We start from the raw sequence: 21,158 nt of genomic DNA on the forward strand, positions 1-21,158 counted from the left end.
CCAGGAGGGCAACTCACTAGACATGGTTGCAAGTAGCTCAAACGGGAGGAATGCCTCTATTTAAAGGCCCTAGGGCAGCCTGAGCAGCCTGAGACCCTTACGCCGCGTGGCGATCAACGGGAGGTTACAACCAACGTTAGATGCCCGCGTGAGGTCGGGAAAATCAAGATCCTCCTCAGGGCAGAGCTAGGACAACGTCGACGAGACCTCTTGGGCCTCGGCCCTGCCTGGATCACGAGACCCGATACGCAGCACACTGACACAGCCAGGCTCAACAGTTGTGTACTGCATCACCAAAGCGCCCTGAAGGGACAGGACACAACGCCCACCTACCGCATTGAGTGCACTATGCCCGCAAGGGGTTCAAGCGACGAAGCATGAACAACCACATCTACGGAAACTAGCGCTCAACACATGAGCGCATCAGCACTTTCACGATCACTCCAACAACAACAACAACAACAACAACAACAGAGCCTTTAAGTCCCAAACATGTTGGGGTAGGCTAGAGTTGAAACCCAACAGAAGCAATCAAGGTTTAGGCACGTGAATAGCTATTTTCCAAGTACTCCTATCTAAGGCTCGGTGATCACTCCGTGATCACAAAAACGCTCGGGGGCTACCGTCGGGGTCATGATACCCCGGGACCTCAAGGCATCGATTAGTTGACAGGTCGAATACGCCAGCAGTATAAGCCCAAATGACTGAGGCCCAGTTATACTATGAAAGACAGGTCGAGTGATGACACCAAGGCCTGCCACGACCTTTCCCCTGCCTTAGCCACGCACCGAGGCAACAGCTCGCGATCTCTCCGCCACGACCTCTAGGAGAGATGAGAAGGGACTGAGTCCCGCCAAGAGTGCCAACCTTGACACGAGCAGGCACGTCGCACTGACCTTGACACGAGCAGACACGAGTATTAAATTATTTTAATACTTTAGTTTATTTATTTATTGATGTAAATTATTTTATATAATTTATAATTTCATGATAAATATTTATATAAATATAATATTGATTTATTAATTGATATATTTAATTATTAAATATTTAATTAAAACTATATTATTTTTACGAGTTATCCTTGTCTATGTTATATACACAAATACTTTAATCTCTGCTTGTGTAATAATTTTGTAATTCCAAAACTATTGATAAAGTAAAATAGCTATTTGTGCGCGGGGAAGTAATCGGACGAGGGTTTGGGCGCGGCCGAGACTACGATGGGGCGGCGTGCCTAGGGCGTTCCCCCAACATAAACTTTAGTAAGAAAATCAGTCTTGTGTGATATTGGGTGCTAAGAAAGTATGGTGCACCATAGTTATGGAAGTAAACCACATAGCTGGAAAAAAACTATGCCATGACTAACCTATGGTGTGCTAAGTTGTGGTCACGGATTAGACCACCTGAACATATCCTGACAAAATTTAGAAAATAAATAACTCGACATCCATTTTCAGTAAATACTCACTTTCCACAAAGAGTAACATTCTTACTTTTTGAGAAGTCAAATATTTTAACTTTATTTAAGCAAATATATATATAAATATTAATATTTATGTTATATAATTAGTATCATTAGATAAATTATTAAATATATTTTTATAATAAAATTATTTAGAGATACAAATATTAACACTCTTTTACGAGGAAGCGAGTACTGTATCTTCTTTCTTGCGTGCATGCAGTGGTACAGTAGTTTCAATGGCTAGAGGCGTGGACAAGAGAAGTCATTGCCAGCTCTTGTCCCTTTCAATCAACAGTGGTCACTAGAGCTTCAAAAAACAAAACAGTGTCACTAGGCTTTTCACGGGAATGGCGACAGCCTATAGGCACGAAGACCAGTCGGCTCTCCGAAAGCCGACAGGAGTAATCGATAGGATCCTCGCCGGCTTCTATTAAATTTACAGTTCATTTCACACGACAACCAGATTTGCGATTAATCATTAACAAAATTATTATTTTAAAAAAAGAAACGGCTGCGCCAGCGGAGCAAGAGCAATTACGCGCGCGGCGCGCCTCTGCTGCTGCATGCGTCCAACGTAAACAGTGGGTCAATGGCTCCTGCGTCCTGAGCTTCGTGTAGAGAATTCGCTTTCGATTTGTGCTGGCGTAATGAGACGCGCCACACCGTTCCTCTGGCGGAGCAGGCTCCATTGCCAAAGCTGAAGATGCTTTGACTCTGTTGCAGGCTTGATCAGTGCTCATCAACTGTCCAGATGACCAGATCATTCACTAGTCGGCTTGTTACTTTGCATCTGTCAATTTCCTTGTATATATCTGATAGCATTTTGTTAACCGAACTCTAGCGCTGATTCTGTAATAATATGCAAACCAAAAACAGAGGATACAACGAAGAACAGTGCGTGGTAAATTATCATACGCAAGTTGTAGACAGAAACAGATTGAATGGAGATGCTTGCAAAGCATATTATCCAGAACATAGATAGAGTTGTTCAGATGCTAGTCAAGGATTACTGAGTGTCTTTTATCAGGGTGAAGGAAATCAATAAACATAATAATCACGTCAAAATGCTTTATCCGTATAACAAACTTACTAACATGCCTGCAAAGAATGTTATCCAGAACCGACCGCATGAAGGAGTGCTGGAAGAACGGTATTTTCTTAAGGCAAGATTGATCGACAAGCACAAGCATGTCAAGATGCTTGTATTTATTCATATAGTAACGAACTTAGAAAGATCAAAGAGAAGTTCCAAGAAACATCATTGTTCTCCATTCCAACCGCTTACACGGAAAGAAAAGAGACAAATTCAACTTCCTGAACCAAATTAAGCACTGAGCGGGCGAAAAATCAAATTTAACGACAGTACCTCCCCTACAAGTAGTACATTACCGATTACTCAACACTGCGCAGAAATCAAAGATGACGAAAATGGGAAAACCATGACAATGTGTGCCATGGCATGCCATCCGTGGAGCAGCATCAGCAGCTCAGTTCTTGGAGATGTTGCGCGCAATCTTGAACCACTCAGTGTGGAAAGAGCCAGGCATGTCAACCCTCTCGTAGGTGTGAGCCCCGAAGTAGTCCCTTTGGGCCTGCACCAGGTTGGCAGGCAGCCTGTCCCTCCGGTAGGAGTCGAAGTAGGCCAGGCTAGCGGACATGCCTGGGGTGCTGACGCCATTGTTGATGGCAAGGCAGACCACCCTACGCCATGCCGCTTGCCTGTCCATGATCTCCTGTGCAAACTCAGGGTCCACGAGGAGGTTGGCGAGGTCGGGGTTCCTATCGTAGGCCTTCTTGATGCGGTCAAGGAAGATGGCGCGGATGATGCATCCACCCTTCCAGATCCTGGCTAGCTCACCGAGGTTGAGGCCCCATCCTTTCTCTGAGCTCTTGGCCTTGATGATGTTCATGCCCTGAGCATAGCTGCAGATCTTGGAGGCATAGAGGGCCTGCCTCACGTCTTCGATCAGCTGTGCCTTGTCCACTGGTAGGCCAGTGGAGTAATCCCCTTGGAAGATTTTGGAAGCCTCAACCCGCTCGTCCTTCAGTCCGCTCAGGAACCTGGAGTCCAAGGAAGCCTCAATTGTAGGAGCAGCAACCGATAGCTCAGCAGCCTGCTGCACTGTCCATTTCCCAGTTCCTTTCATCCCGGTCTTGTCAAGGACTTTGTCGACCAAGTAGCCCTCACCCTGCTCGTCCTTGATGCCAAATATGTCAGCCGTGATCTCAATCAAGAAACTAAGGAGCTCACCCTTGTTCCATTCGGAGAACACCTGGTGCAGCTCACTGTTGGTGAGCTTACCGACTGACTTGAGAACATCATATGCCTCAGAAATCAGCTGCATATCACCATACTCAATTCCATTGTGAACCATCTTGACAAAGTTGCCTGATCCACCTTTGCCAATATAGGTGACACATGGGCCACTGTCAGGGACCTGAGCAGCCACCTTGAGAACAATGTCTTCAATGTACTTGTAAGCCTCAAATGAGCCTCCAGGCATCAAGGACGGTCCGTTGCGGGCACCCTCCTCTCCTCCAGAGACACCCATTCCAAGATAGAGGAGGCCACGCTCCTCCATGGCCTTCTCCCTCCTCTCAGTGTTCTCATACCACTCGTTCCCTCCATCAATGATACAGTCGCCCTGCTCCAAGTGAGCTGCGAGCGTCGCAATGGTCTGGTCAACTGGTGCGCCGGCCTTGACAAGCATGATGACGACACGCGGCTTCTGAATGGAGTTCACAAAGGATGCAGGGTCATGGAAGCCGTACACAGGAAGGTTTCCTTCTGCCTTGGCACGCTGCACGGTCTCATCAACCTTGGAGGTTGTCCTGTTGTAGACAGAGATGGGGAAGCCTTTCTCTGCAATGTTGAGGGCAAGGTTCTGCCCCATGACCGCAAGGCCGGCAAGACCAATTCTTGTGAGCGCCATCTCCTACACTGAAAAAATGCAGCAGACACATCAGACACTGCAAAGTTTAGTCTATGGAGATCTCACTCACCTCAAAAGGCTAAAAACAATGCATGCATGTTAAATCTTCAGAGACCCAATGAAATTGACTGTATACATAAATATATAAATATAAGGAGGAAAATTGAATACTCATTTGTTGGAAACAAATAACTGAGAAACTAAGACAGGAAATAAACTGAAAAAATAGCCAGCATGACAGAAACAACTGCGCTTTTTTTTTGTTTCATCTTAAGCATGTGGACACATTGTGGTGCAAAGTTTACTGCCACCAGCAACATAATTCAAGAGGAACTCGGCAAGTAGGACATCATGCATGTTAAATCTTCAGAGACACGGTGACATTGATCGTACATATAAGTGACAAGGATAAAGAACCTTGAATACTCATTTATCGTAAAGAAAATACTGAGAAACTAAAGACAGTAAAAAAAAAGATGGTAAATAACCAGCATGACAGAAATGACTATTTTGTTTTTCCTTAAGCATATGGACAAATTGTGGTGGCAAACTGGCAATGTTACTGCCACCAGCAACAAAGTTTAAAAGTAACCCGACAGGTAAAGGACAGCATACGTTTTAACTTTTAGCAACGCATATGCAAATGACAGGAAGCTGGTAGGATCCTGAAAACAAAATCTATTTTTTAACTAGGAAGAATATGCGATCGATGAGGTGAATACATAAGTGGAGGATCAAGATCATACGCTGACCTGCGAGTCACAGGCTACATATAGGTCTAGGATTACATTACAGCGCCTAATTAACAACCAACCAGGTCATGAAAGCATCTGAAATTTCACTGATACGACGTATGTAACTGAATACACAGCACTGCTAATAAAAAAGGTCGTGATTAGGAGGAGAAGAGAGCGAGAGGGCAAAGTAATAATGCCCTAACGCGTCTCTGTCCCCTGGCTGAGTTCATCGGCTTGCTTCCATGGATCTGGACCGGCAGGCAGCAAACTAAGAATCGGCGATCGGAGCTAGCAGCGCAATCATCTCGATCTCTACACGAATTTAACCGGCCGACCACCTCCCGTCCCCATCGTTCGGGAACAAGAGAATAGGAACCAAAAAAGAAAACTGAGCGCGGTGGAACTGAAATCTGGGGATGACGGAGCGGCAAGCGGCAGCGAGACAGATGGATGGATACAGAGCTGGGATCGGGCAAGCGGCAGACCAAGAGATCGGGAGGGGGGATCCGGAGCCGGGAGCCTCACCTCACCTCTGGTGGTGCTGGCGTGCTGCCTTCCTCCGCCTGGTCGCCGCTGGCCGGTGTGAATCGCGCTGCTGCCGATGCAGATGCGGAGTTGAATTGGCGATGCCACCACCACCGTCCACCTACCTCCCTTTCCCTCGCCCAGTCACCTTCCCTCCCCACCCCCGCTTAAATATCTATCTATCGCCTATCGATCGGCCGGGGAAGGGGAAGGTCTCGCGCAGCAGCCGCGTGGCGGCTTGGGGTGGTTGTTGACGAGCAGGGGCAGGGGGCAGCCACGCCGACGGGTGGGCCCCCCGCGTGGTCGCATGCTCATCTCATACCCGTCCCGTCCTCGCCCGTCGGCCGCCGTCGCCGAAGCCGCCCGTGACGATGGGTTAGTCGGTGAGGCTGACGTGGCGGGCCCAACCCCCACCTGACCTTCCCCGTTCCCACTAATGTAGGGATGAAAACGGATCGAATGCGGACGGATATCACTAATATTATATTTATTTTCATATTTCTGTCTGGATTTGGATTCGGATTCGAATACGGATAGTGTCAACTATGTCGGATATGATACGATTGGATATCGACATCATAAATATGCGATTTGAGTATTCGGATACGGATACGGTATCGGATGTTGGATATCCGGACTTGGATACGGACAGATCTCAACCCCTCTAAACGAATTCGATTTCGAATACGGTCGAAAAATATCGGTACCGTTTTCATCCCTACACTCACGGCAGGGACCCACGTCACGGCGGCTTTCGATTCGTCTTTGGAGCATTCCGACGCCGTCAGCGTGACGTCACGTGCATGTCATTATCTTACCGGATCTCTTGTGAGACAACTCGGTGATTAGTAGCAGTACATTATCGCACATCGGTTGATTGACGATGGTGGGTTATGACATCTTTGGAGCAACGAGGGGCGTTTTTTTAGCTATAAATTTTCAGCGCAGATGAAGAAATAATTATGTCTAGTCCCTGTCAAAATCTATATGATTGTTGGGTTGAGCAGGAATGGTTTCATAGAAACAACAACTGCTCCAAGCAACACCAGCAAACGAAATGACCTGATTCCCGTTTTGATTCGAGACGCAGATCGATGAGAATGGTTTGGGCCAGATCTGAGAGAACACGTGTGTATAGTACGGAGTGCTAGTCGGTATTCACCGTACAAGTACAACTGATCGGCCCCGGTATACACTTGCACAGCATGTGAAGATTGTTGTGTTTCTAATTCGAAAAAAAGCAAGATTGTTGCCTTTTAACAAAGAAAAGAAAACTTTTGGAGCAGTTCTACTCGTACTCTACGAAGTTACGAAAAGGGAGACAACTTTACTGGACTTGTTCACTGTCGAAATTACATTAAAATAACGGAAACGCTCAACCTGGACGTCCGGACGTTACACCCACTCTTTGCCCCCACCCGCTCTCTGCACCACCGTCGGCCATGTCACCCCCCACCCGGCTCTCTGTGTGTCGCCGCCCACCTCCGCGTTGTCAACGAGCTCCATGTCGCGGGCGAGCACCATGGTGACCTCCACGCGCCACCCACCCACCCTCTGCGCGCAGCGTCACCAGTGCCGCCCCCACACCCATCCTCTGTGCGCCACCGCCTAGGTCCGCATTGCCGGCGAGATTCGTGTCGCCGGCGAGCACACTGGTGACCTCCACGCGCTGACGGGCCTCTATTCGTCGAAGCAACAAGATGTTTGCGCGGAGAGTGCATGTTACAAACGTATGTTTCAAGTGTTTTAGGTATTTCAGAGGTACGTTGCAAGTGTTTTATATCGATGTTGCAAAAGTAGATCGGGATGTTGCATATGTTGCAACGGCTATACATGTATGTTTCAAGTATGTGTTCTAAATGTTTTATCTGTATCAAATGTATGTTGCAAGTGTTTTCATCTAAATGCTACAAAAGTAGATCTGGATATTACATATGCATGTATATTGCAAGCGTATATTTAAAGTGTTTTATACGTCTGTTTGCAAGTGTTTTATCTGGATGTTGTATATCTTTGCAACGGCTTAAGTGTTTTCTAGGTGTTTTACAAGTGTTTCAGACGTACGTGGCAAATGTTTTAGCTATTTTTAAATGTATATTGTAAAAATAAATCTAGTGTTACCCATATTAAGATAGAATTCACCTGTTACGGGGGTGACGCCCGAGCGGCGCGAGCCCGCTTTGAGCAGGCATAGAGAAACCGACCGCGGGCGTTGGGGCCGATGCTGTGGGGCACGCGAAAAAATAGGCCGCCCAGGCCCTTATCTTGCGCGTGCGCACTGTTCAACGCTAGCAGACGTACGACGTTAGAATAATCAATGGGGCCTTGTTTAGATCACCTTCAAATTCCAAGTTTTTTCACTCTCTCTCCATCACATCAATTTTTAGACGCATGCATGGAGCATTAAATATAGATAAAAAAATAACTAATTGCACAGTTTGGTTGTAAATCACGAGACGAATCTTTTGAGCCTAGTTAGTCCATGATTAAACAAAGTTTGTCAAATACAAACGAAACGTGCTACAGTGTCCAGATTACAAAAATTTGCAATCTAGACCAGGCCTGGATGCTAATGAATGGAGGGAAAGCACAAAATAGATTTTCGTTATGCTAAATTGGAAAAATCCGGAATTTCAGTATTTTTTCTTTTTCTTATTTTGTTTCCTCTCTTTCACATGGGTCGCCTGGCTGAAACTCTTTAACGTGTGCGGGCTTGACTTGGTCAAAACTTGACGTCCTGTGCCCGGAGTCCCGATGGCCCCGAACCGAACGGCTCTCGCTTTCATTTTCCAGTGGGCCGTGTCCGTGGCAGTGGACGGTGGTGGTGGTCAGGAACAATTTTTTTTTTATTTTTAACATTTTTTTTAAACTATTTTCAAATCTGACATTGTTTGATTTTTTTTCAAAACTAACACTGTTGGCTATGCCTATTCTCATGGCGCGGCGAAATCGAACCGTTACGTCATGCATGGCGGCGCGAATGGGGTGCCAACGTGGTAGTCATCCGCAGCGCTGACCGCTGACGTGGCATGGTTGCCGCGCCACGGATCATGACGCGAGGCTGCCTCGCCACGCATAACAGCGCGGTAGCCCCTGTACAGGCCCGCGGCCCAGCCTCGGTTGCATTCTCCTCTCTCTCTCTCTCTCTCACTCTCTCAGTCAGTCCAGTTCGAATGAGAGGGAGCCGCCCCGCGCCGCCGCCGCCGCCCCACTCACCGCCCGCCGCCTCCCTCCCTCACTCCCCACTGCCATGCCGACCCTTCATCTCTCCCCACTGACGCGCGCCCTCCCTCAATCCCACTGGTGCGCCGCCCTTCCTCGTCGCTGGCGCGGCAGTACCTTGTCTCACCGTCTCCCTATGTCCCCATCCTCTCTCCTCTCCCTTCTCGGCTGTGGCAGAACCACATAATCTAATGCCTCCTAGGAGTACTTATCTTCTAGTAGATACAAGTATTCAATGAAGGACACTAAATTACGCAGTTCCATCGAGCACACCCCAAGGGAGAACCCGAAAATCCACATTTTTCCATCAGGATCACAAATGAGAGAATAAAGCTTACAACATTTTAGTCATTTCTTACATCACTTTTCATGCAACATCAGAGTATAATATTTATTGATTATAACAGCGGAATATAAATAGCATTGATATATAAACTATGGCAACAGATTATAAAACTTCTATTTATAAAAACATTTAGCAAGAGTTATAAATAAAAACTATGATCGCAACATAAAGGAATCCTCTCTAAGCCCACCAGGAGGGATCAACACACATGAGTCGGCTCTAGCATCCGCCTGTCACCTGCAACAGAGGAAATAAAACCTTAAGTACTCAATTGTACTCAACAGGACTTACCCGTCAGGAGGAAATAAAAGACTCCAAGGATATGCAAGGCTATCTGACTTGTGGATTTATTGCAGCTGCTGGAGTATTACTAAACGTGCGTCCTTATATTCAATTTTATTAGCAGTCAGCATTAGTTCATTAACTAACCATTCTATGTAAGCACATGTGCTACTTTTAAGCAGGTGGTAAGCAATCAGAATCATTTTACCATCTTTCATCTTCCAGTTTTTACTACGGTGCTAGACTATAGACAAGTCGTACCGGATCATCCGGCGATTCGCGAACCAATGTATCCCAGCTGGGTACCCTGAAACACACGCCCCGCTTATACCCCAGGCACAAGAAGGACCAACCCACTACCCTCCTGTCACGGGGTCTAGGTCCCCATCCAAACTTGGACTCCAAGCCCCCGCTCCTGAGTCCCGAACTCAGTGCGGTGCTTAGACCTCCACCATCCTCGCCTCCAATCAGTTGGTTCAGAAAAAGCCAGAACCCATGACAAGAGAACAATGAGCCTTCCCACACCCATGCACAAGTATATGTTCAGGATAATAAGTCTGTGACCTGACTATCATCCATTGCAACGCTCGGTCCTTAACCGACACATGCAGAACAAGTGCAACCCGAGCCTCCCTCGAATGTCAAACCAAGTCCAGATTCAAAGTAGCATTTCGCCCTAACTCCAATTATCATTCATATATATTCCATGTGATAGTAATATAATAACAACAATAATACCTTTCCTATCTCTCGCAAGTGATAGACAATCACTCGACTTCAATCGGAGTCCTGTAGCATAGCAATCTATGCGATACTGTCATACTAGTAAGACTCATAGGATAAAGATATATATATGAAAGTGGGTTTCATTCGACTTCTTAAAACTTAATGCACAAACATAATATAAATTGCAGAAAAGTAGGGGTTATGCACCGGGGCTTGCTTGGGTAAAATATAACCAAAAGTTATCATTCCATCTTCGTGACATGATCCCTGGCACCATCTTTTCAGCTACTCCAGTTGATTCCATGATCCATCATTGTTCCTAAATGATATGCATAAATGCAATGCATGCTTAAGTCAAACAGGCATACACAAAGATACTTACAAGCATGAAAGGACAAGCAACATGTCATGCGGTTAAACTAGGGTATAAAACGTTCTAGATTCAACTCTCATCTTCTCCCAAACAACTTTCTTGTGACTTAACTATTACCAAACCATCACAAGTTATCAAAATCACCACTTTGCATTTATACATACAAGCGAGAGCTACCATAACATGCTAAGCACACTTCTACTTACTAACAAAGTAAAGCAACATTACTCAGGTAACATGTAAGCAAGTAGCATATAAAGCAGTTATTAACATTATTCTAAACATTTAGTATATATAAAAGCTTAATAGCATACAACGTGAAATTAAAATCAATAACGCATATGGCATCATGAAACTTATACAATAACATTTTATTAAACAATGGAGCCCTATTATGGGTTAAGAGAACACATCAATAGTAAAATTTCATAGCGGAGCCACATTTTCTATTTTATCTTCTTTTAATAATTTAAAAACCACTAAACAAGCATATTATGAAATAAATCAATAACTCAATAATTAAGCATCCACTAAACCTAAAACTTTTACCATAGCACAAATACATCAACACTAGTCTACCATAAAAATTTCACTACATTTGGACTAATACAACATGCTTTATTAAATAAGCATAAAGGCTAGATTGCACAAACAACCCAAAAACTTTACACTAAAGCATATGATATAATATGTCTACTGCATAGAGCTAGTAACAAAGATTTCAAAACATATTCATTTTCCTTTTTATGATTTTTCTACTATTTACTATGAATTTCCAAGCATTCAGCCGATTACTGAAATTAACAAAACACCGAAAAAGGAAAAAGGGTCCTTGGACCCGAAGCGGCCCAGCTCGGCCTGGTCTAGTGGGCAAGGCAGCCCAGCCTAGCCAGAAGCGGTCGGCCCACGCGCGGTCCAACCTGGGAGGCGCCAGCGCCTTTGCGAAGAGACCCCTGAGCTTTCCTCAAATCAACCTGCAGTACTTTAGGCACTATACATCACTATTCATATGAGTTAGAGATTTACATAGGGAACCCTAGAAAAGCTTCTATTCCTTTCCCACCTCCTTCTCTCCTTTCTCACGTACATAGAGCAGGGAATCCGGTGGCAGAGGCCGTCGGGGAGGCGGGGCTAGAGCTTGTCGGCGACAAGGTGGTGGTGCGGGGGAGGGAGACAGGGCCCACGCGGACCTAAGGGAGCGCTCAGCCTCATCGGGAGGGCCCGCTATAGCCTAGCCACGAGCGCCCACGGCTACTGCTACGCGCGGGGGCCGGGGGAGGAGCACGGGAGGGGAAGCGCCGTGGGGCTACAAGACTAGCACGGGGCCGTGGGGGCTCGCGCGCGCTCACGAGGGGGCTGGGCGACGGACGGGCATGGCCATGGTGGGTGCTATGGGGCACAGAAGCGAGAGCTGGCAGAGGCAAGCTGGGAGGGAGGGAGAGCAAGCAGCGGCTCAACAACCTCTAGAAGATAGAGGGCAGGGGCAACACGGCGTGTGCGGTCACGGCGGGAAGGTCGCAAGGACAGAGCAGGCCATGGTAGGTGAAATGAACGGCTCACGATGGCATGCTGGTATAGGATATGTATAAGTGTATTTTCTATTGTATTTCATTATTTATTTTTTAATAGAAAATGGCAAGGTGATTTAAGCACATGGCCTTGCTCGGGCACACGGCCAAGTTGAGCACGGTGTTCGGCCAGCGTAGCGCGACGACAAGACGAGCAAGGTAGCCCGTGAGCGCCAAAGCATGCGGTGACCGCGCACACCAAGCCAAATGGCTAGAATCATGCGCTGCACGAATGTTAAAGCATGCCCAATTTCCAATCCAGCTCGGTTAAGACTAAACCATCTCGACAATGCTCAAGAAGATATATACAGCTACTAGCAGTAGCAACAAACTCAGACAAAGATGAACCAGAGAGGAAGGTAGATATGTGCCAACTTAGGACTGCCAACCAGTGCCCAAGGTCAAGAACTAGCTGTCCAACAACACGTTCTAGCTATTTAACGACATTTAACTAGTGATCAAAACAAGCACTAACCAAACCAACACCTATACCATCACAAAGCACTCACTTTGATGCAATCAACAATACAAAAACATGCAACTAGTGTTTAAACATTTTTGTTAAAAATTAAATGCCAAAATAACATTGTCTACCACCCTTCATACTTAGAAACGTTAAGGTTTTCAGTTAGGACTAAGTAACCATTAACTCTTTTGTCATAATTTTTAATAGATCTAAACCTTGCTAACCTCAACCAACAAATACTTCATGTCATAGTCCATACCTAATACTAACCCGTAGGAGCAAAATATATAAGCACCATTTAACTAATTCGCTCAATATGATTCGCCAAAAATGGTATTTTAAACATAAATTCAAGTGTTTGTCGTCTTAACGAAAGGGCTTATCTTAATTTCCTATTTGATCATTGAGCTCCCACAACACTAGTTAACAACATATATTTCCCAAAAGTTAATGTTTCGTTTCCATCTACTAAACTTGTACTTTAATTTTTATTTAAGTACTAAATACAAGTTATGTTTTATTTTTGTTTACAGAAATTGCTTTTCGTGCCAAACAATTAAAACTATTTTTCCTATTTTCTTGTTAAGATTTTCATTAGCACATTTGATTAAACTAACTCACTATACTTATAGATCTATTTCTCATGCCATAATCTTAGTGCTTAGTGAACTCGTAACACCAGAGGTGTTACACCTGCCACCCCATGTCGTCCCCATGCACGTACTTTGGTCGTTAAAAGCAGCCCGCCACCGACCACCAGAAGAAGCCTGCCGCCGGCCGGCCATTGCCATCGGTGGCCATCTTGTCTCATTTGGTGGATTGGGGTGAGCCCCAATCTTCTCCTCTTGTTTGCCGAGGTAATGCTCTTCTTCATTTGTTGCTTCAATCGAGTTTTTGTTAGCTAGGGTTAGCATTCAATTTTAGTTTAACTGGATAGTGATTTATATAATTACTTAATAAAGTTATTTCAGGTACCTTGATACCCCAGATTTGGAATCATATAAAGGGTATTATAATCTGTGCTATAATGATATCCTTGTGGAATCTCTATCTGCTAGGTCCTTTACTGGTTTGCTGCTTGAAGTCTCTGGTTGTAGATGCTGGGATCTATATCTCTATGAATCCTTTGGACTGATGGCGCTATTTTTTGAGCCGACGACTGTATTTGGCCTGATATGCCAAGTTTAACCATTTGATTCTAAGCTTGCCCCGTCGGCTGTTGCACATGCTGCACTAACGATCCAGGATTATACTGCATCTGATTAGTAGTAGCACCCTGAACTTGCTCAGATGAGCTCTAAACTGCCTGGACATCATCATTACCAGCTGGTGTTGTTTCTTGATGGCTAGTACCAGCTTGATTAGTCCTCTGAGTCAACGGATGTGGAATATTATAGTAAACCGGTCCAACCAGATCAATTGGATATCCACAAAACACCTCTTTCATGGTGCTATGGAACGTGTTCAAGAAAACTGTATTATGGTTCAATATGGCATCATGAACAGATTTATTTACAGCATCCATGAAGAAACACCTATCCCCAGCTTTGTCTGTATGTGACTGTCCATGCAACAAAATTCTTGGTAGTGGATATTTTTAAACAACTTTATTGTCACGTGTCTTAGTGTAGGACAACAAACACTTGTTCTGAAATTCTTCTATAGCTTTACTGATGACATCTTTATCCTCATCAGGTAGGTCTTCATAAGGCACCATAAGGATGTCACTGTTGTTGTGAGTTGCCATGACGATTGTGAGGTCCCACCGGGCGTGCCAGAACATGTGTCGATGTGCCTGGCACACAGCAAGCTGGAAGGATCAGCTTGATGGAGCAAGGCTAGAGATCCGCTTGGCTTCAACGTAGGGCTAGCCGATCCTGTGAATTCCCGAAGGCGTGCTAGTCAATTTGACCAGCAATTAATAAGGAGAGAAAGTTTATCATTAATTTAAGGTGGAATATGCCGGTTTTTGTCCAGATAGTTCCAAATGTGCTGCTTCGGGAGCAGCCAGATAGAAAAATCGACTAAAAAGCCGATACGTGAAGAAATCGGCTATTAAGGACTGTAAAGCTCATGTGTTGCGATTGATTTTATGATGACAAGTACAATGCACGTAGATGTAAGTAAAATCATCAGCTAGGTGGATATTACCAGTGTAAAGCATTGAACCGATGAATCTAACGAGAAATGATATAACATGCGAACAAATCGACTGTCCAGTATAAATGGATTGACAAACGCTCTGAATCTAATCTTTTACTATCAACTGTGAGGTTCGACCGGATTGATGGAGGCTAATTTGCGAGGTGAATTTTTAAGCATAATTAATCCGTCATTAGCACATGTACTGTAGCACCACGTTGTCAAATCATGGACTAATTAGTCTTAGTCTTAAAAGATTCGTCTCGTAAATTAGTCGCAAGTTGTACAATTAGTTTCGTAATTAATCTATATTTAATACTTCATGCATGTGTCCAAACATTTGATGTGACAGGAATTTTAGGCGACGCCGAAGAACCAAATAAGGCCTTTATATCCTGAGACTAAACCAGACCTAATTTTACTGACATTTCTCTGAAACAGTGTAACTGCGCCGTACTGCTGTGCCACCTCCCGTACCGTACCGTACCAAGGATGTGTCGGCCACGTCCGTTAGCAAATTCATGGCTCTTGGGAGGGGGACCAAGCCAGTGATGAGAGAGCGCGGTGAGCCGGTGACAGAAAAAACTATACTACTACGAGTTAGATTATTTAATACCAGTGCTTAGTGGATTTAAACAGGTATTAAATATAACAATTTAATTGTACTGCTCACTTATTCATCAAAAAAAAATTACTGCTCACTTCTTTTCATTTTATGAGAGGCACAAGCACAGCCTTATCTGGTTTGTCACGCTGTCGTGACTGTTTTTTTGTTCGCAGAAGGCAGAACCGAACCGCAAGTGACAAGAAGCAACCCGCCTTTGCCGTTGCTGGACGGGGCCCACCACCACCACACGCCAGCGGCCAGTGGAGTCGTCGTGTACTCGTCTCCTTCCTCCTCCGGTCCTCCCTCTCCCCGTCCTGGCGTCCTGCCCCGCACCCGCAGGCACCATTCCTTCCTCGTCCGTCGGTCCGTTCCCACTCCGGCTCCATCCATCCCCGTTCCCCAGTCAAACAAACCACCCCAGAGGAAAGTTGCAGCGCCTTTCCTGCGAGTCCAGCGTCGGTTTGATAAGATAATCCCGGCGGAGTGGGCGGAGAACGGCAGTTCCCACGCACGCTGCCCAGCGTTCGTCGTCTCGCCCGTTCAAAGATTTGTTGTTCGCTGCTGACCGACCGACCGACTGATTGACCCGAGCGGGGGGAGTCGTTGGGGACCCGGCCACCCGGGTCTCCACCAGCACCGCCAGTCGCGGTTGTTGCTTGCCTGGCCACGACCGCCGCTAGTGGAGGGGTTGTCTTGCCTTGCCTTTCTTCTCTTTGACCCGGCCTAGCCTTGGTTCGATTGGCCGTCGTTGAGGCCACTCCGTCCGCCGCCCGCCGCAGGGGGGTCGCGAATTCCCCGCCATCTCTTCACTTACTTCCACACCTGCTGCCGCTGCTGGTGGTCGTGAAAATATCTGCCGCGGAAAAGTAAGCCCCCTCGCCCGCCGCCGATGCTGGACTACTACGACTAGCCACCCGCACGCGCGCAAGGTGCTCGACGGATTGCTGCTGCACCAGGCAGACATGGCGGGCGCAGCGGCGGGTCGGGGCGACTGGGAGGACCTGGTGCGCCGGATGTTCCCGCCGGGGACCACCATCCCGGAGGCGCCGCCGAACCTCGACTACTCCATCGCGCTGGAGTACGACGGGCCGGACGTCTCGTACGAGCTCCCGCGGATCGACCCCGTCTGTCTCCCCGCCATACCCACCGCCGAGCCGGTCTCGGGGCCGCTGGGGCTCGGCCTCGGCAGCAGCGGCGTCGTGCCCGTCGCGCCCGTCATCGGCCCCGCTGCGGCCCGTGCCCATGCCAACCCGCGGGCGCCGGGGGCGTCACGGCCTGGTGCTGCTGCTGCTCACCGTGCCGCGGCGCCGCCTGCGCGGGCGAGGAGGGGAAGCTCGCCGTCTGCCGGTTCGGCGGCGGCGGCGCGGGATGAGGACGGCTGCTCCGATGCTGACGATGAGGACGAGGACGGCTCCCGCCCGCCGCGGAGTTCCAGGCCTGCTGCGCCGGAGGGAAGGCGGCCTCAGGTGGTCACCTTTGGGGAGCCGGAGGATAGCAGGTACGAGAGCCAGGACTTCGACGCGGGGTCCGCCGAACAACAGTACGTCGCGGTGACGATGCCGGCGGTCGAGAGGAAGGGGAGGAGGACCTGCTGCCACCGGTGCGGGAAGAGCAAGTGGGAGAGCAAGGAGTCGTGCATCGTCTGCGACGCGCGCTACTGCGGCCACTGCCTGCTCCGCGCCATGGGGTCCATGCCCGAGGGCCGCAAGTGCGTCACCTGCATTGGCCGGCCCATTGACGAGGCCAAGCGCTCCAAGCTCGGCAAGGGCTCCAGGGTACTGGCGCGCCTGCTCAGCCCCCTGGAGGTCAGGCAGATCCTCAAGGTCGAGAAGGAGTGCCAGGCGAACCAGCTCCGGCCTGAGCAGCTCGTGGTCAATGGTTTCCCTCTTCATGATGAGGAGATGGCGGATTTGCTTAGCTGCCAACGGCCTCCTGGGAATCTCAAGCCTGGAAGATACTGGTATGATAAGGAGTCAGGATTGTGGGGAAAGGTAATTCTTGTCGGTTTGCGATGAACATGCCGTTTCATGTAACCTCAGCTTCTTCTGCTGATAACGCTCTATTTCTGCTGATACATATTTGCAGGAAGGTGAAAAGCCAGACAGGATTATTAGCACTAACCTCAACTTTAACGGAAAGCTTCAGCCTGATGCTAGTAACGGCACTGCTCAGGTTTTCATTAACGGACGGGAAATTACAAAGATTGAACTGAGAATTCTACAGGTGTCAATTTTTCCTTAGCCTTGGTTTTCTAAGAATATGATGATTGAAAGTTGCTATTACATGTACATTCTAGTTCTACCGTGTCCCTCTTCTAACCGAATCGGTCACAATCACCGTCTTTCATGCAGATTGCAAAAGTCCAATGCCCCCGTGATACTCACTTTTGGGTTTACCATGATGGCCGCTACGAGGAAGAAGGACAAAACAATATCAAAGGGAAAATATGGGAGTCAGTATGTATCTTGGTCAAACACTCCTTTTTTGTTTTTCTAAACATTGTTCGCTTTTTTTTTTTTTGAAATTAACATGTATTGCTGTGTTGTTACTTTTAGCATGACTTGTTAATTCTACTCTTTTTACAGCCTTGGACACGTTTTGCGTGCGCCTTGGTTTCACTACCTGTGCCTCCTACAAACTTTGATGCGACAAAAGATGAAGCCCCATATTCATCGAGAACTGTACCTGACTACTTAGATCACAAAAGAATACAAAAGCTTCTTATTCTTGGATCACCTGGAGCTGGAACAAGCACCATATTTAAGCAGGTCTCACCAAATTTTACATCCATAACGCCTTCAGTTTCCCTATATGTTTCTGCAGCGTAGCGGCAAGGTTCCACGTGACATCACTTATAGACTATAGCAGCATGCATCACTTGTCTAGAGCTTGCTATTTGGAACCTTGGACGGACTCCAAATTTGTCATCAGTTCGTCTATGAAACTCAGCTGAAAATTTATTAATAAAGTTTGTCTGTTCAAGTAGTCCCAAATTCTGGTAACGTAGAGACCCTTTGACTATTTTGGAGTTTCGGTTTCTGCAGTACTCCATAAAAACCTTATGTAAACTAGGTCTTATATACATTTATGTTTGGTAAAACCAACACTTTGAATCTTGGCTTAAAGTTTATTACTAAAGTTTGAGCAACAAAACGACAAAAAAATGGCTTTCTTCAGGAAACTCCTATATGCTTTCTATAAAAGCCGATTTTACCTGTCAAAAAAGGGGTCCCTTGTTTTGATAGTGTGGGAATACTATTATTGTTTCGGAGTGTTGATTTGTGCGGTTAAACACTGAAATCTTCTGTCAGATAGTGCTGATATATGTCTATGTGTCTAGTTTAGTAATTGTATATGCATCTAGATTTTAAATGAGAAATGGCACCATTTGAGTTTTGGATTACATAACAGGCTAAGCTATCATTTATCTTGTATATACATTTGCATGACATTTGGTTTACATAACAGGCTAAGTTGTTATACGGCAATAGATTTACTGATGAGGAACTTGAGAATATCAAATTAATGATCCAAAGCAACATGTTTAAGTACCTGGGGATTCTGCTTGAGGGCCGTGAGCGCTTCGAGGAAGAGGCTTTGGCTGTATCAAATCACCCAAGCTCAGAGGGTGATGATCCTCAGCAAGGTATCAGGACAGCTGATACTTGTTCTACTAATTTTTCCAGGAGCTTATGCTGTATATTAAGTTGGTCCTTTTGATGTAGATGAAATTAAATCTTCAAGTTCTAATTCTTGCATCTACTCGATAAATGCAAAGCTGAAGAAGTTTTCTGATTGGCTTCTGGACATCATTGCAACGGGAGACCTAGATGCATTCTTTCCTGCAGCTACCCGTGAATATGCTCCAGTCGTTGATGAGTTGTGGAAAGATCCTGCCATTCAAGCAACATATAAAAGAAAGGATGAATTGCATTTTCTCCCTGATGCTGCTGAGTATTTCTTGAGCAGGGTATAAATCAAACATTGTAACTTAAATTAATGCAGCCCATTTCATTGCTAATAAGTACAGAGTTGCCCTTGATTTATCCTGTTGATGACTTGCATTTCATGGATTCTGCTAGATCAGCACTCCAAATTATGACTGTTACTCTATTAGTGAATCCCTTTACCCATTAGTAATATTGTTGCTAATTAGCCTAGGGTATATCTTTCCTTTGAATTTTAGGGAAATGGAATTGATGGTCTGCTCATTTATATAAGAAACTTTATGTTTCCAGATTTGGTGGCCTTCTCTCATTTGCAAACAATGATCTTCGGCCCCATGCTAACTGGATGTGCTGCTACGTATTTTTTTTCCTCCACTGTTATGGTATTTGATTACCTAAATTGACTTGTCCATTGTATGGCAAATCCATGCAGGCTATTGAAGTATCAAGTAATGAATACGAACCATCAGAGAAAGATGTAATATACGCCGAAGGAGTAACACAAGGGAATGGATTGGCCTTCATTGATTTCACTTTGGATGACCGGAGCCCTATGTCAGAACCCTTCGGTGACAATCACGATGCATACTCTCAACCAGTAAACAAGTAAAGTCTATCTTCATCCTCATGTTTCAAGCACATTGATACTGGGCTTCGTTCTCGTATCTTATAGTCAATTTTGATGTGTTGGTATTGTGGAATCATATTTCTTGCTACCATTTTTCTTAATTCAATAGCATAGTATGCAGGTTGCATTTTTTTTCATCTCTTCATCTGTCAAATTCTTTCCCCTTTAGAACAAGTTCGAAAAATCTTAGTTGTCACATCTGCTTCTATCTTCTCTCAGATACCAGCTGATTAGAGTAAGCGCCAAGGGCATGAACGAGGGCTGCAAGTGGGTGGAAATGTTTGAGGATGTTAGCATGGTGATCTTCTCCGTAGCGCTCAGCGATTATGACGAGCTTGGAGCACCAGCGAGCGGCAGTAGTAGGACACTCATGAATAAGATGATTCAAAGCAGGGACTTGTTTGAAGCTACAATCAGGTACAAGAACCTTTTCGTGGAATTATTAGTTGAGCTCGATTCCAGTATAGTAGTATCAAATTAAGTTACTGAACCATATATATATATACATTTACTTGCTACATACAGACAGCCGTGCTTCCGTGACACGCCGTTCGTGCTGGTGCTGAACAAGTACGACCTGTTCGAGGAGAAGATCGGTCGGTCGCCGCTGTCGTCGTGCGAGTGGTTCAGCGACTTCTGCCCGCTTCGGACGCACCACAACAACCAGTCGCTGGCGCAGCAGGCGTTCTACTACGTGGCCATGAGGTTCAAGGACCTGTACGCGGCGAGCACGGGGCGGAAGCTGTTCGTGTGGCAGGCGCGCGCCCGCGACCGCCCCACCGTCGACGAGGCCTTCCGCTACATCCGGGAGGTGCTCCGATGGGAGGACGAGCGCGACGCCGCCGGCTACTGCCCCGAGGAGTCCTTCTACAGCACTACCGAGCTCAGCTCGTCCCGCCTCATCGCCGCCGCAGAGTGATCGGTGTGGTTCATTTGCCGGCACAGTTTTACTAGTAACTGTACAGTCTTGTAAACTTGTTATTTGTTCGTCGTAGAGCATTGTTGCAGTGTTGTTGTTTTGTATAATGTATGTATGCGTGCTAGTTTTCCAAACAAATCAAATCAAATATAGTGAAGGAAAGATCTTGTGCTGATGAGCGGAGCGTCAGAATTCAGATTGTCTCGGTGTCGGTGTTGCTGATGCTTCCTTATTTGTTGATCCTGTTCTGACGTGAGTGGATGACAGGT

General features: G+C 46.3%; 2 protein-coding genes across 3 annotated transcripts; one reads left to right on the forward strand and one right to left on the reverse strand.

Moving 5' to 3' along the window:
• Positions 1-2,637: 2,637 nt before the first annotated feature.
• On the reverse strand, positions 2,638-5,887 carry LOC136520610 (6-phosphogluconate dehydrogenase, decarboxylating 1-like). 2 transcript variants are annotated; one of them, XM_066514179.1, is made up of 2 exons: positions 5,669-5,887; positions 2,638-4,409 (listed from the first exon to the last, which is right to left on the reverse strand). In XM_066514179.1, the coding sequence occupies exon 2, from the start codon at positions 4,399-4,401 to the stop codon at positions 2,956-2,958; it is 1,446 nt and encodes a 481-aa protein (XP_066370276.1). In that variant the 5' UTR covers positions 4,402-4,409; positions 5,669-5,887; the 3' UTR covers positions 2,638-2,955. The 2 variants fall into 2 exon arrangements, with proteins under 2 accessions (XP_066370276.1, XP_066370274.1); XM_066514177.1 differs by having other exon boundaries at positions 5,664-5,886.
• A 9,799-nt stretch (positions 5,888-15,686) lies between these two features.
• On the forward strand, positions 15,687-21,064 carry LOC136521867 (extra-large guanine nucleotide-binding protein 3-like). Its single transcript, XM_066515637.1, has 9 exons — positions 15,687-17,386; positions 17,481-17,618; positions 17,747-17,851; positions 17,981-18,163; positions 18,864-19,041; positions 19,121-19,365; positions 19,776-19,948; positions 20,190-20,387; positions 20,496-21,064. The coding sequence occupies exons 1-9, from the start codon at positions 16,358-16,360 to the stop codon at positions 20,887-20,889; spliced, it is 2,643 nt and encodes an 880-aa protein (XP_066371734.1). The 5' UTR covers positions 15,687-16,357; the 3' UTR covers positions 20,890-21,064.
• Positions 21,065-21,158: the final 94 nt, after the last annotated feature.

Source organism: Miscanthus floridulus, chromosome 18, assembly GCF_019320115.1.
Source record: "Miscanthus floridulus cultivar M001 chromosome 18, ASM1932011v1, whole genome shotgun sequence".
NCBI lineage: Eukaryota > Viridiplantae > Streptophyta > Magnoliopsida > Poales > Poaceae > Miscanthus > Miscanthus floridulus.

Coding starts and splice junctions, on each gene's coding strand:
- LOC136520610 (XM_066514179.1), bottom strand. CDS start 4,401: ATGGCGCTCACAAGAATTGGTCTTGCCGGCCTTGCGGTCATGGGGCAG.
- LOC136521867 (XM_066515637.1), top strand. CDS start 16,358: ATGGCGGGCGCAGCGGCGGGTCGGGGCGACTGGGAGGACCTGGTGCGC. Junction 17,619..17,746: donor TTGAACTGAGAATTCTACAG/GTGTCAATTTTT, acceptor TCTTTCATGCAG/ATTGCAAAAGTCCAATGCCC. Junction 18,164..18,863: donor CAAGCACCATATTTAAGCAG/GTCTCACCAAAT, acceptor TTTACATAACAG/GCTAAGTTGTTATACGGCAA.